We start from the raw sequence: 14,970 nt of genomic DNA on the forward strand, positions 1-14,970 counted from the left end.
CACACACGAACTGAAAACAATACCAGCTTCACTACTGCGGCTGGTAATTATAATAACTATCTATCTATCTATTGCCAGACGCCTCAATCCCGTTTGGGGTGGCCACAAACAAATCGCCTCCAAGTCGCCCTGTCCCCCGCCATTTCACTCCCCTGCTCCCAACTCACACCCCCCTCTCTCATATACCTCTCCACCCCATCTCTCCATCTCATCCTCGGCCTCCCCCTCCCTCTTTCCCCCTCCACCTCACTCACATACACTCTCTTCGTCAGTCTCTCACCCTCCATCCTCTCCACATGGCCAAATTATAATAACAATACAGTAATAACAATAGATTTGGAGGTATCAGACTGATCAATGCTTGCAGTCTCTCCCCACATACTTTAGCTTCCCATCCTGAAATAAAAATAGTAATAATAATAATAATAATAATAATAATAAACTATCATCATTATAATCATAATCCAGACCTCTTCCCATCTAAGGATCAGTGAGGTAGGGTCCAGAGAGCAAGAAAAATCTGATATAGTCATTCCTTAACATTCGCGGTTTTAACATACACAGTTTTGAATATCTGCGGATGGCTACAGAAAAAAATATATATATATATATCTCGTTGAACTCTGCTGACACTGTAACCTTATTCCAGGCACAGTTCATGGCTGTTTTAGTACAGTAATGGCATTATCCAGTGAATGAAATATACTGTAACACTCTTCCTTTTGGAGGAAGCTGGGATGAGCACAGTCAGAAGAGGCCATGCAGGAGTACACTATTCATTATTTTTAACTTTTAGTGTTGTTGCATTAAATAAAGTAGTTGTTTAGTGTTCTTGTATTAAATAAAGCGGTTATAAACATGAACATAGGGTTTTTCTTTAGTTATATAGGGAAATGGGGGGTCCATAGGTGTTTTTAAGGGGAGGCAGCAGATATCCGCAGATTTTTAACATTCATGGGTGTCTCTCTGTTACCTAATCCCCGCGAATGTTAAGGGATGACTGTACAAGATCTTTTGTATTAATTAGCCTACTACCGGTACTACTACTACTACTACTACTGGTAGGGTAAAACGGAGTCATTTTGCCACGATGCCAATAATTCCAGTTCAAGGGCCCATAGCTTTGAAACTATTACATGGATTCTGTTTCTGTTGGGCTTAGGTTTTAGAGGAATGATGACCTAACAAGGTCATATGAAGTTTTGATCTATCTATCTATCTATCTATTGCCAGACGCCTCAATCCCGTTTGGGGTGGCCAGAAACAAATCGCCTCCATGGCGCCCTGTCCCCCGCCATTTCACTGCCCTGCTCCCAACTCACACCCCTCTCTCTCATATACCTCTCCACCCCATCCCTCCATCTCATCCTCGGCCTCCCCCTCCCTCTTCCCCCCTCCACCTCACTCACATACACTCTCTTCGTCAGTCTCTCACCCTCCATCCTCTCCACATGGCCAAACCACCTCAGTGTGTTCCTCATAACGCTTCCTATCACATCCACATCCACACCACAACGCTCCTTTATATCCTCATTCGTCAGCCTGTCTCTCCATGTGACTCCACAGGCTTCTCTTAAATAACTCATTTCCACTGCTCTCACTCTTGACTTGCGTCCTTCCAACAATGTCCAAGCTTCACTTCCATACGTTAGAGTTGGTATCACAATACTGTCATGTAGTAACTTCTTCACTTCCATGCTCACTTCCCTGTTTCTTATCACTGCTTTCAAAGAACCAGCAACCTTTCTTCCTTGCTGTACCCTTTCAAGCACTTCACCCTCCAAACCTCCATCCTTACTCATCACACTACCCAAGTACTTAAACGGACTCACATTTTCCAATTCCTCACCATCCAACCTCGCTGTACATTCACTGACTTTACCTCTCTCAAAGACCATCACTTTACTCTTCCCTACATTCACCTTTAGATTCCGTTTCTTACACACTCTCCCAAACTCATCCACCAAGCCTTGCAGCTCCCCTTCGTCTTCACTCAACAACACAGTATCATCTGCAAACAACAGTACAGGGAGTTTCCAAACACTATCCTCTCTCACCAGGCCACTCCAATGTCCACAACCCTACCTTGTACCTCTTTTATTACCCCATCCATATACAGACTGAACAACCATGGAGACATGACACATCCCTGTTTCAACCCAACCTTCAAAGAGAAAAATTCACTTAGTTCACCATCCACACGCACTGCAGCCTTAGCACCATCATACATACTCTTCACAGCATTCAACAACTTCCCATCTACTCCATATATTCCTAATACTTTCCACAATTTATTTGTGGAAAGTTTTGATCAATTGTGCAAAAAACAAGGCATTGGAGAAATGAAACTGTTTACTGAAAAATTTCAGCATTTATTGCATCAAAAAAAAAATAAATAAATAAATAAATAAAAATAAATCTACCCATTATATACAAGTTTCAAGCCATATTAACATTCTCCTCTCTGTTTCAGCTCATTAAAAAATAATTTGATATTTTGAGGTGAATTCGAATTGTGGCCTACCCCATGATTCATATGGCAAGTAGAAGAAAATGCCATGTAAATATGTTTGCATGAAAGTGAAGCCCAACACCAAAGAAGGCCTTGCTGTTGCCAATAAGACGGCATAATTATTTTAGTTATCAGTGTTTAAGTGCCATTATCCTTTCAGGTGCTTAAGCTGGGAGTGTTTTGCTTTCACACGTTGACTGAACTGTGTAGGAGAGGATTTCTTGGTTTGTGGGACTGGGTAGGCTACCAGTTTCCAAAAAAATTTCCATGTGTAGGCCTATATTGCTACAGCCTATGGACAGTCTCCATGACAAAGTTGGGAAGTTTGTAGCCATTGTGTATGATTCTAAGTGGCAAACAGCGATTGTGATGATGCATAACACTGAGACGGGTGACGTGGTCCTGCGCTTCATGGCTCTAGAAGGATGGTGGATGGTGTTCCAGTGGCCAATGCGAATAGATGAGCGCTGTGTACTGGTATCAGACATCCTTGGTGTCCTAAATGAGTCCCCCCGACCAACTTCCTACTGTGCCAGCCACTTCTCTATCAGTGAAATGGTGATGAATGTCACCAATGTACAGTTCACCCAATATATAGCACAGGTCCTACTGTATGGTTTCCTAAGCTACCTAAGCCAAGTTATAATCAGTTGTGTATATGTAGTGTGGTATTATAACAATAAAAACCACTTCTTTTTTTAGTTTATATAAATCCATCCATCCATCATCCAATCCTACGTTGCCCCATGAGGAGTGTAGGAGCCCGGGGCTAGGCAGTTGGTCCTGACATTCAGGATGAGAGTGACCAACCTCACTCATCCCTGAGTGGCAATACATGAGCAATAAACCCCAATCATCCCTTGGATATAAACCTTCACTGGTTCAATCCGATTGAAGCACAATAATTACCCACTAAACCACCAGGCGCCAAAATTTGGTTATATGGTTACCACCCAGCATAGTAAATGGTTTCCTGGTGTACAGGAAACCATTAGGCTTGTCACTCAGTGTAGAGTCACCCACAGGCAGAAGGAAGAGGAAAGAATGAAGGAATGAAAGACAGAAGAGGGAGTGTAAAGTCACCCGTAGGCAGAAGGAAGAGGAAAAAATGAAGGAAAGAAAGACAGAAGATGATGGAAGGAAACAAGGATGGAGGAGAGGACAGGGCAGACACCCGAGAGCAGCACTACATTGAGTGAGTGGAGTGGCCATGTGCAGTTTGCCACAAGGGCATGGGAAGTAATTCCATCTTGTGCGGTGTTTGTGATAAATGGGTGCATTAGAGATGTAGTGGTATCAGAGGTAGACTGCGAGATAATGCTGATTTTATGTGTACGGCGTGTCGGAGTGAGCAGGTGGAGATTGTCAGATGTGAAAGGATTGAACTTGCTGGTGAATCTCTTGAGTGTGTGGAAGAGTTTTGTTATTTGGGAGACATGTTGTGTGCTGGAGGTGGGGCTGGAGCTAGCTCTGTGGCTAGGGTGAGAAGTGGTTGGAAGAAGTTCAGGGAGCTCTTGCCTCTCCTGACATTGAGAGGACTCTCCCTACGTGCTAAGGGGTCTTTGTATGCAGCATGTGTTAGCAGTGTAATGCTGTATGGTAGTGAGACCTGGGCCGTGAAGGAGGAAGATATCTGCCGGCTCTGACGTACAGAAATGACAATGATTAGGTGGATGTGCAGTGCGTCCCTGTGTCCAAGGCCTGGAGGGGCTGGGTTTACAATGGAAGAGTTGAGAGGTAGGATGGGACTGGAGTGTATTGGTGTTGTGATAAGGAGAGGTAGATTGAGATGGTTTGGACATGTGGAGAGGATGGGGGATGATAATTGGGTGAAGAAGGTGAGAAGTGTTAATATTGGGGGTGGGGTTATGAGGGGTAGACCGAGAAAGACATGGGACGAGGTCATTAAGTGTGACCTCAGGGTTAAGGGACTGAACAGGGAGGCTGCAATGGATCGTGCAGCGTGGAGAGCCACCATTAGGTGACCAAGGCCGACACATGTAAGCATGTTGGAGCCTTTAAAAACGAAAACGAAAACTATATAAATAATACATACTACAGTACAATCCCAGTTAACCGGGCGGCTTGGGGAATCACCTTCCTGGTTACAGATTTTTCCCGTAGTTCTGATATTCAAATCTATACAAAGGCGATCATTATCACAGCAGTAAATACAATTCAGGTACTCACCACTCACATCAGGGGGCACACTAAGAGAATCCACCTGAAAAATTGCCTCGTAAACACACACCATGGTCATAATGCATGTGCATGCAATGCCTTGCAGTACCGGTACTGCAAAATGCACAAGTCCATTCTGTTAACTACCGAATAATTTCTTGTATGTACTGTACTCATGTGGAAAACTAAAGAAATAAAATCCTGAATATTTATTGGTAAATTATCACGACACCTGTGCTCCCACATCAGCTTTGTTTACGATCCCGGCCCCAAATGACCGCCACCATTCCGCCACTGTTTTGCACCATTCTGTTAACTACCGAAGCATTCGTTGTATGTACTGTACTCATAAAAGTGGAAAAATAAAGAAATAAAATCTTGAACATTTATTGGTGAACTGATGTTAAGACTGCACTGTAGAATTATCACACCTGTGCCCCCACACAAGCTTGTTTACGGTCCCGGCCCCGACTGACCTCCATCATTCCACCCTTCACCTGCCGCCACTCAGCTGTTTTGCACAAAATAAAATACATGATGTACTTATGAAGTGCAAGCATATATATTTTTTTTTCTTCCAACAAAGTAAACCTTCATTCCTATTAACATTTTTTTTTTTTTTCCATCTCTGCCAGCACACATGTGTTCTAAGATGAATTTATGTGGTGCAAGTTAGAGTCGGTCCGTTAGGAAGAAAAACACCGGCGTTTGCTGATTTGCTCTCTCCCGAGATGTCTGGCTTACAAATTCCATGCCTGTCTTTGAAACGATTTAACCATCCAACACTGAAATCACATTCGACTTCTGTATTCATTTTACTGTGAAACTCTCTTGCTTTTTCTTCGATAAGAGGACCAGAAATAGGTGCTCCCCTAGATCTTTCTAAGCAAAACCACTTGAACGATGAAGAGTATGCCTTTTTTCAATGGACTTACTTGTCTCGCTTTTCATGAAAAATTCATTGAGCTTGGATGCTGGGTCTTTATATAAATCGTTGGATTTCCTACAATATATTCGGTCATCAGTGTTTTATAATGTTTGCCTTTTTCAAGTCTACTGCATATGTCCAGCTTCTGTTTCAAGGTAGGCACAACACGCTTACGTTTAGTTTGCTCTTTAGGCATTTTGGAATGTTGAAATTATCGTCCATCAGAGCAACACAACAGCAAGAGAGCTTGTTTACTGTCTGGTGGTAAAAAGCAGACTGGTGATTTGTGGAAATTGTGGAGGGTGTGGAGGATGACTGAATTCAAGTAGGGGAAAGGAGGAGGAGGGCTGGTTAAGAGGATTTACTAGGGATTTACATTAGCCAGAAATGCCTTCACCTCGCTTAGTTCGACTTCACCCAGCCTCGCGTGACACGATAAAACGGCGGTTTGGCGGTCCATTCAAAATGGCGCACAGTTATAACTTACTGACGTTTTTACCAGCCCTTGAATTTTCCCGTTTTTCTGAGTATTCCGTTTGTCTGGATACCGGATAGCAGGGATTGTACTGTATATACAGTATTGGGGCTTTGTTTATCGGGGACTCTCTATACTGTCTGAGGGCCTCTCAATCCGCAGCTCCAGGAGTGCCACAGTCGACATTTCTTTGGAGGGTCCACAGGCCGTACTTGAGCGATAGGACAGGTTAAGGTAATAAGTTTGTGATCAGAGGAGCCCAATGGAGAGGAAAGATTAACAGCGTAAGCAGAAGGTTTAGTTGTATGGAAGAGGTCAAGTATGTTGGAGCTCTCTCCAAGGCAGTCAGGGATACAGGTAGGGTGCTGTACAAGCTGCTCTAGGTCATTTAGGATAGAAAAGATGTAGGCTTGTTCACCAGGCAGATCAGTGAAAGGAGAGGAGAGCCAAAGGTGGTGGTGAACACTGAAATCTCCTAGAATGGAGATTTCAGAGAAAGGAGAAATGGATAGAATGTGTTCCATCGTAGAAGTAAGATAGTCAAAGAATTTTTGATAATCAGTAGAATTAGGGGATAAGTAAACAGTGCAGATATATTTAGTCAGAGAATGACAGGAAAGCCAAAGCCAGAGTGTAGAGAATTCAGAAGACTCAAGTCCAGGAACACGAAAGCAATTTAAGTCATTGCGTACATATACACAACACCCACCTTTGGCTTTGATATGAGTAGAAAAAGTAGGAGGATACAGAAAAGGGATTGCTATCAACTGCCTCAGACAGCTGAGTCTCAATTAAGAAGAGAAGGTAAGGTTTAGTGGAAGGGAGGTGGTGCTCAACAGAGAGAGTTAGAGGAAAGGCCACGAATGTTGCAGAAATGAAGAATTGAGTCGGACAGTTGTTCCAGGCAGCTCATTGAGTCATCACTGGGAGAGGGGCAGACTGAGCCTACGCAGGTTCATATCCAAAGGGTGGTTGAGGTTTGCTGCTCACGTAATGCCACTTAGAGATGAGTAAGGCTGGTCACTTTCATCTTAAGTATCAGGACCCACTTGCCTAGCCCCGGGCCGTACGCTTCTCAGGGGGCAACAGAGAATTATATGATGGATGGACTACTACTATTACTATAGTCCTCTTAACTTAATTTGGAACAGGCTTTTGTCTTTTTGTAGCTTATTTCACATAGCATAGGAGAATAAGACAATACTGTGGCTCCATATCCTTTTCATAGCACTTCTTGACTAGCATCAGATTCTAGTGTTTGGTTAATGCTGCAATTCATTACTCAAGGTGAAGAGACAGTAATTTTATGCCAGGTCAGAGTAAAATGGGTATACATTACTATTACTACTACTACTACTACTACTACTACTACCACTACCACCACAACTACAACTGCAACTACTACTACTACAAATGCCACTACTACTACTACCTTATAATGCCTTGGAGCAATAGCTGTGATATAGTAGACGTGATAGAGAGCCTGGAGGGACGGAAGGAGGAGGGACCAACAATCAGACTCTGACTTAGACTTGGCTTCTGACTCAGCCTCTAACTTAGACTCTGACTCGGGCTTCTCAAGTGCAGCCACAATACTTATTTCTACCAATTTTAACATATCTTCAAGCATCTTCTCCAACCTGGAAAAAAAATAATAATAACAATTAAGTAAAATACAACTTTCAATGGTCATCATCATCATCATTTAGAATATCCTCTAAAACAAAAAAATAAAAAATAGAACACAACTGTTTCCGTCACAGGTGTCGTCATCATCATCATCATTATCCATCACCACCACCATCACCAGAACCATTATCACCACCAACACCACCACCATCATCATTGCCAGAACGATTATCACCACCAACACCACCACCATGATCATCACCTTCATCATCGTCCTATCTATCTCTATCTACTGCCAGACGCCATAATCCCGTAAGGGGTGGCCATTTGACTTTGAGTTATTTGTTTTACGGGGAGGGGCACTAACCCTCCACCAACCCACTTGTTGACACGTAGGGAGCACGTATGGTTTAGTTATATGGTTACCACCCAGCGTTGTAAATGGTTTCTTGGCTTACAGGAAACCATTTGGCTTGTCACTCAATGTAAAGCCACCCGTAAAGGAAAGAAAAGCAATAAGAAGTGACAGGAAAGATGGGAGAAATAGGAAGAGAGGAGGACAGACACAGAAATAGAATGATAAAGGCTAAGGAAGAAGTAGGCAGCACTACATCAAGTGAGTGGATGATGGTGAGAAATAGGAAGAGAGGAGGACAGGCACAGAAAAAGAGTGATACAAGCTAAGCAAGAAGTAGGCAGCACTACATCAAGTGAGTGGATGATGGTAGCCACCACCTACCACAAACCATCGTCCTGATATCTTTTTTCTCTGTGGATGAAGTTGAACAATACTCTACTTCAGCATCTATGTTTGTTTCTCATCCCTTCTCCTTCCTCTCTTTGCTGTCCTAACTTCTCCCTTCTCTAATTTTCTCTCCTTATGTCTTTATTTTCTCTTCCTTTCTCCTTCCTCTCTTTGCTCTGTCCTACTTTCACCTTCTTCCTTCCTTCTTTTTCTCTCCCTTCCCCTTTCTCGTTTTGCTGTCCTACCTTCTCCCTTCCCTATTTTCCTCCCCCTAAGTCCTTTCCTCCTGCAGTTCAATCCTGCATGTAGCAGACACTCCCAAGTGCTATGAAAGGGATGCTGAGCCTAGTCCTGTCTTGTGCTGATACTGAACTATGTGACAATTTTGACATAAGCTACAAGAAGGCAAAAATCCCCACCTACAGTTCATTCTTTTTAACTTAGTGGTGATTTTCCTCCTTTTTCTGCCTAATTCCTAAAGCTCAGTGACAGAATTAGACAAGACTGTGACTTAACATCCTTTCCATGGCATTTCTTCATGACTAGCACCATATTATAGTGTTAAACTCTTGTTATACCTCAGCATTCAATACAAAGAGGTAGTAAATTAATGTCTGAAGTACATGATTTGTTTTCACCTGAAAATGATCCCTATCAAACTGTAGTTAGACAGGAGGGTAAATGTGACTAGTAACCAAGGAGACTCAGTCCTGCCTGGGGTTGCAAATACTACTACTACTACTACTACTATTACTGTACTTCAAGTGAACTAAGGTGAACAAACTATAGGGTACTAACCTATGATCTGCTATGTGCTGTAGGAGTTTGACTAGAAGCTCCACAACCTGCACTCCAGGCAGCGCCCATTCTGCACTGCCAGAAGCTGCATCTAATTTCAACTGTGAGGGAAAGAGAAAGGAAAAAAAATATATAATAATTATTACTATTGTAACTAGAACTATCAACAACAACAACATCAACATCATCTACAACTGTCACACAACAGTTTACAGTAGACCCTCATTATACCATGAACCAGTATCCAATGAATCACCTACTGTATATGATGACTAAACATTAGGACCTTTTTTGATGTATGACAGCATTTTCACTTGCACGATTACTATGATCCTGTATGAAGCTTCAGAGGTCGATGTATGATCACTATCTTCACTTATACAATCATTATGATCCTGTTTAATATATACATGGATGGGGTTGTAAAGGAGGTGCAAGGTAGGGCAGTGGATGTGGGGGTGGCTCTAATGAATGAGGGTGAGATTTGGAAGATTCTGGTGTTGCTGTTTGCTGATGATACAGTATTATTGAGTGAAGATGAATGGGAGTTGCAAGGTTTGGTGAATGAATTTGGGACAGTGTGTAGGAGGAGGAAGCTGAAAGTTAATGTAAACAAAAGTAAAGTTATGGTGTTTGAGAGGAATGAAGTCACAGAATGTACAGTGAGGTTGGATGGTGAGGATATGGAGAATGTGAATGCATTCAAGTACTTGGGTAGTGTGATGAGTAAGGATGGAACTTTGGGGGATGAAGTGCATGAAAGGGTACAGCAGGGAAGGAAGGTTGTTGGTTCACTGAAAGCAGTGATGAGAAATAGGGAGGTGAGTATGGAAGTTAAGAAGTCATTGCATGATAGTATCGTGATCCCTACCCTGACGTATCGAAGCAAGGCATGGACCTTGCTAGAGGGGAACAAGTCAAGAGTGAGAGAAGTGGAAATGAGTTACTTGAGAGGAGCATGTGGTGTGACATGGAGGGACAGGCTGACGAATGAAGAAGTGAAGGAACGTTGTGGGGTGGATGTGGATGTGGCTGAGAAGATTAGGAGAAATACACTGAGGTGGTTTGGGCATGTGGAGAGAATGGAGAATGAACGACTAACTAAGAGGGTGTATGTAGGTGAGGTGGAGGGAGGGAGAGGGAGGGGTAGACTGAGGATGAGGTGGAGGGATGGAGCTGAGAGGTATATGAGGGAGGGGGGAGTGAGTTGGGGGGAGGGTAGTCAAATGGTGGGTGACAAAGCGACTTGGAGGCATTTTGTCTGTGGCCACCCTCTGCGGGATGAGGGCGTCGGGCTATAGATAGATAGATAGATGATCCTGTACAAAGCTTCAATGGATAATGTATGACAGCATTTTCAATTTTACAATCATTATGATCCTGTATATGGACTCACTGGATGACATAATTATGACTGCATTTTTGCTTATACAATCATTACGATCCTGTACATAGCCTAACTGGTCTATGTGAGATTGCTATTTTCACTTACACAATCACAGGGACACAGGTTTACAGTTTTCTGTTCCAACATGGCCTTTGAACTCATCACTATCGGGTGTACTTGTGTCAGTGATGGAACAACAGTGTGGTGTTGGAGTTGAAGCAGCAAGTGAAGTGCAGTGAAGTGAAACAACAACCAGTTTAAGTATGTAGGAAACTTTTTACATTTTGTTGGGTGGGTGACCCTTGGGCAAAAATGTATCCTCAATGAACACGTTATAACTGACCTGACATACAATAAATCGTTAGGCGATACATTTTTTAAAAATACATCCTCATCATTACACAAGGGTGTGCTGAATGCCATTATAATTATCATCACCTGTTGGACGAAGTCATTGAGCCTGGAAATGACAACTTCTTGATGTTCTAGTACCATCCTTGAGCCCAGTGTTTCTGATGATATGTCACTACTGCTGCCACTGCCTTGTGTGGGTAGGAGTGGCAATGGCCTTGTCAATGATAACGCAAAGCACAAGTCCTCCACACCACAACAATACTCATCAGATTTTTGTCTTGTCATGGCATTCTCCTGGAGAGTCTTCATTATTTCCATCCCTCCCTGAAAGTCAGAGGTGAATAAGTACTTCTCTGAGGCATACAAGCAAGTTACACAGTTTCATCATCATCACTGTCATCATAATCATAAGCTCACCAACACCATCATCATCATGATCACTCTTCTCCTCCCAAGGATTGGTTAAGGTAGGATCGAGTAACATGGAAAGAGACACTACGAAACTGTGACAACTACTGTAGCAACAGCAAACATGTCCAGTGAAATGGGCCACCTATGTATATTCACTCATACAGTGATAGAAAGAGAGGAAAATGTGTAACAGAAGTTGAAAGTAGTGACACAAGGAAGAGAAGTAGCTGGTGGAATGAGGGCCTTGATAAAAAACAGAGGCTTGAGTGTTGCAGCTGCATGAGGCTTACATGAAGGAGTGTTAGTGCCAACTTTAACATATGGATGCGAGACTATGGTGTAGCATGAAAATGAATAGTCAAGAGTGAGAGCAGTGGAGATGGGACTGCTGAGGAACATATGTAGAGTACAGAGGGTAAATACAATACAAAATAATGTGATCTGTGAAAGATGTGGAGTGAGGAAGTCTTTGGACACCAGAATCGAAGAGAGTGTACTGAGATGGTATGGTAATGTGGAGCAAATGGATAACAACAGTGGTGAAAAAGGTATATCTGAGCAAATATCAAGGAGGGAGGAGGCGAGGTAGGAAGGAGAAGGTGGAGAAATATGGTGGATGTGTGTGTGAGGAAAAGGGGTTTGAAAGTTGTTAAGGCTAGGGACCTGACAAGAGATCGAGCTGGCTGGATGAACATCGTGAGGAGAAGTGCATGATCAGGGATTTGGCACCTCTTTTTAATGTTGCAGCATCCGGATTGACTCAATCAGATACGTTTATGTGAAGCTGCAGAATGTGGTGAATGTTTTTGGCATATCTGATTGAGCCAGGATTCTGGGGGCTTAAATGATGAGTGAATGGAACTGTGGCCCATTGCATTCGGCAAAGTTGGGCTGATGGACATTGTTACGGTGGAAAGGAGGTCCAGATGATGATGATGATGATGATGATGATTGGTGGTGGTGGTGGTGGTGGTGGTGGTGGTGGTGGTGGTGGTGGTGGCAGCAGTGGTGGTGGTGGTGGTGGCGATGACAAAGGAAAAGAAAAAGGAATGCATGGTAACCAAAGGGGCATTTGTCTTCTGAGCGTAATTGGTATAAGGTAGGATACTTACTGACAGAGTTCGGGAAATAGAGGATGGGAGATTTTACGAAGGAAAGAGGATGTGTAGATCAGAAATTTATTCTTAAGTCTTTAGTGGAAAAGTTTCTAGAGAAGAGAGAGAGAGAGGTTGTATACTGTACAGCCTTCATGGATTTGGAAAAAGCATATGACGCAGTGGACAGACAAGGAATGTGGATAATATTAGGAATACGTGGAGCAAATCGGAAGTCATTTAACGCTGTGAATAGTATGCAGTCATGTGGATAGGGAACTGAGTGAATTTTTCTATCTGAATGTCGGATTGAAACAAGGATGGGCCATGTGTCCAGGGATGTTCAATCTGGATATCGATGGAGTTATGAAAGAGACACAAGGTAGGACAGTGGATGTTGGAGCGGCGCTAATGAGCGAGGGCAACGTTTGGACACTTCCTGTACTGTTGTTTGCAGATGATACTGTACCGGTACTCTTAATTGAAGATGAAGGGGGACTGCAAGGCTTGGTGAGTGAGTTTGGGAGAGCGTGTAAGAAACATAATCTAAAAATTAATGTGGTGAAGAGTAATGTTATGGTCTTCAAAAGAAATGAAGTCAATGAATGTACAGTGAGGTTGGAAGGTGAGGAAATGGAAAATGAAAGCGGATTTAAGTACTTGGGTAGTGTGATAAGTAACGATGGAAGTTTGGAAGATGAAGTGCTTGAAAGGGTACAACAAGAAAGAGAAGTTGGTGGTTCTTTGAAAGCAGTAATAAGAAATAGGGAAGTGAGCATGGAAGTAAAAATGCCACTGTATGATTGTTCTGTGATACCAACTCTAACATACTGAAGTGCAGCTTGGACCTTACTGGAAGGACATGAGTCAAGAGTGAGGGCAGTGGAAATGAGTCATCTGAGAGGAGCATGTGGAGTTGCATGGAGAGAGAAAGAGAGAAATGGGGAAGTGAAGGAGCATTGTAGTGTGGATGTGGATGTGATGGAAAGTGATAGGAGAAACACATTGAGGTGGTTCGGCCACGTGGAGAGAATGGAGAGCGAGAGACTGATGTAGAGGAGACTGTATGTGAGTAAGGTGGAGGAGGGGAGAGGAAGGCCGAGGATGAGATGGAGGGATGTAGTGGAGGGGTATATAAGAGAGTGGGGTTGTGAGCTGAGAGGAGGGCGGTGAAATGGCAGGGGACAGGGCAACATGGAGGGGATTTGTTTGTGGCCACCCCTTACAGGATTAAGGAATCTGGCATTAGTTAGATTGATAGACATTATAAACTGAAAGGAAACACATTAATTGAAATAATCATGACAGGTTTAGAAAAAAAAAAAATTAAGGTAGTTTTTATATATCACATTATTCACACGCTGAGTATAAGGGAACTTGCCATCTTGTCTATGCATACAGTCAGACACATCATCATCATCATCATCATCATCAACCTGCCTCTTAGGCAAGGTCCAAAATATAAGGAAAATGAATTAAAAATTATAGTGGAAGAACTAATCAACAGCACACCTAATAAAATGGATCACACTCTCATTCACTCACCATTCAAGCCCCTAGAATCCTGGCTCTGTCTCATGGGGACTTGTTCCACACACAGTCCCATAATTACACATCATACAGAGTCAATTCAACATGTGCCTAGTTAAAAAGTGGTGCCAAACCCCGGTTCTAACAATCCTCTGCACAAAATTCGTCTAATCAGTTCAGTCTCTTGTTAGTTCCCTAGCCTCATCAGCTTCTATACCTTCCATTTCTCACACACTCATTTACCATATCTATAATAACTATCAAAAGCTTACTACCACAGGTGTAGAACATACCTTAGCTGAGACTGTGTCATGATGGCAGAGTGACAACAATACTTGAGCCAGCAGGGTAGTGTTGCTGAACAACACTGTATTTGCAAATTCTCCCACTGAAATGTACGAAAATTATTTGTCATCATCAATCATCATCTTTTTTGCCTCGTCAGAATCGTAGCAACCCCTGGCTTGGCTACTCAGTCTCGACATTTAAGGTGAGAAGGACCAGCCACACTCACCTCTGAGTGGAATTTGTCAGCAATAAACCCTAACCACTATTCAGATGTAATCCTTACATGCCCCATCCAACAAAGCACCTTAACCCACTTGACCACCAGGTGTTATCTGCTTACATGGTTGCCATCCAACATAGTAAATGGGTTATCGGCCTACAGTAAACCACTTGGATTGTCACTCAAGTGTAGTCACCAAAGGGATGATGGGTGTTTCTACCTTCCACACTACATAGTATTCATCAACAGAAAATGTTATGTTCAATGTCTTCATTATCATCATTATCATCAACATCTGGACCTCTTCCCATCTACAGACGGGGTGAGGCAGGGTCCAGAGAGCAAGAAAAAGCCTAAATGAAGGAGAACTTAGAAAATGCCTTCTTAATTAAATGGGCCACACACATTCTCTTACCAT

The 14,970-nt window shown here is 42.8% G+C and overlaps 1 protein-coding gene across 1 annotated transcript in view; it reads right to left on the minus strand.

Annotated features, from left to right (window-relative positions):
* LOC145416941 (serine-protein kinase ATM-like) overlaps positions 1–14,970 on the minus strand; it is a 505,436-nt gene that overhangs the window by 349,825 nt on the left and 140,641 nt on the right. The window contains exon 16 of the mRNA XM_080285796.1: positions 7,529–7,736. Within this exon, the coding sequence (XP_080141922.1) occupies positions 7,529–7,736 (208 nt within the window). The remainder of the gene's footprint in view (positions 1–7,528; positions 7,737–14,970) is intronic.

This window comes from Coenobita brevimanus, chromosome 108, assembly GCF_032717465.1.
Source record: "Coenobita brevimanus isolate Jiangsu-jjx chromosome 108, ASM3271746v2, whole genome shotgun sequence".
Lineage (NCBI taxonomy): Eukaryota > Metazoa > Arthropoda > Malacostraca > Decapoda > Coenobitidae > Coenobita > Coenobita brevimanus.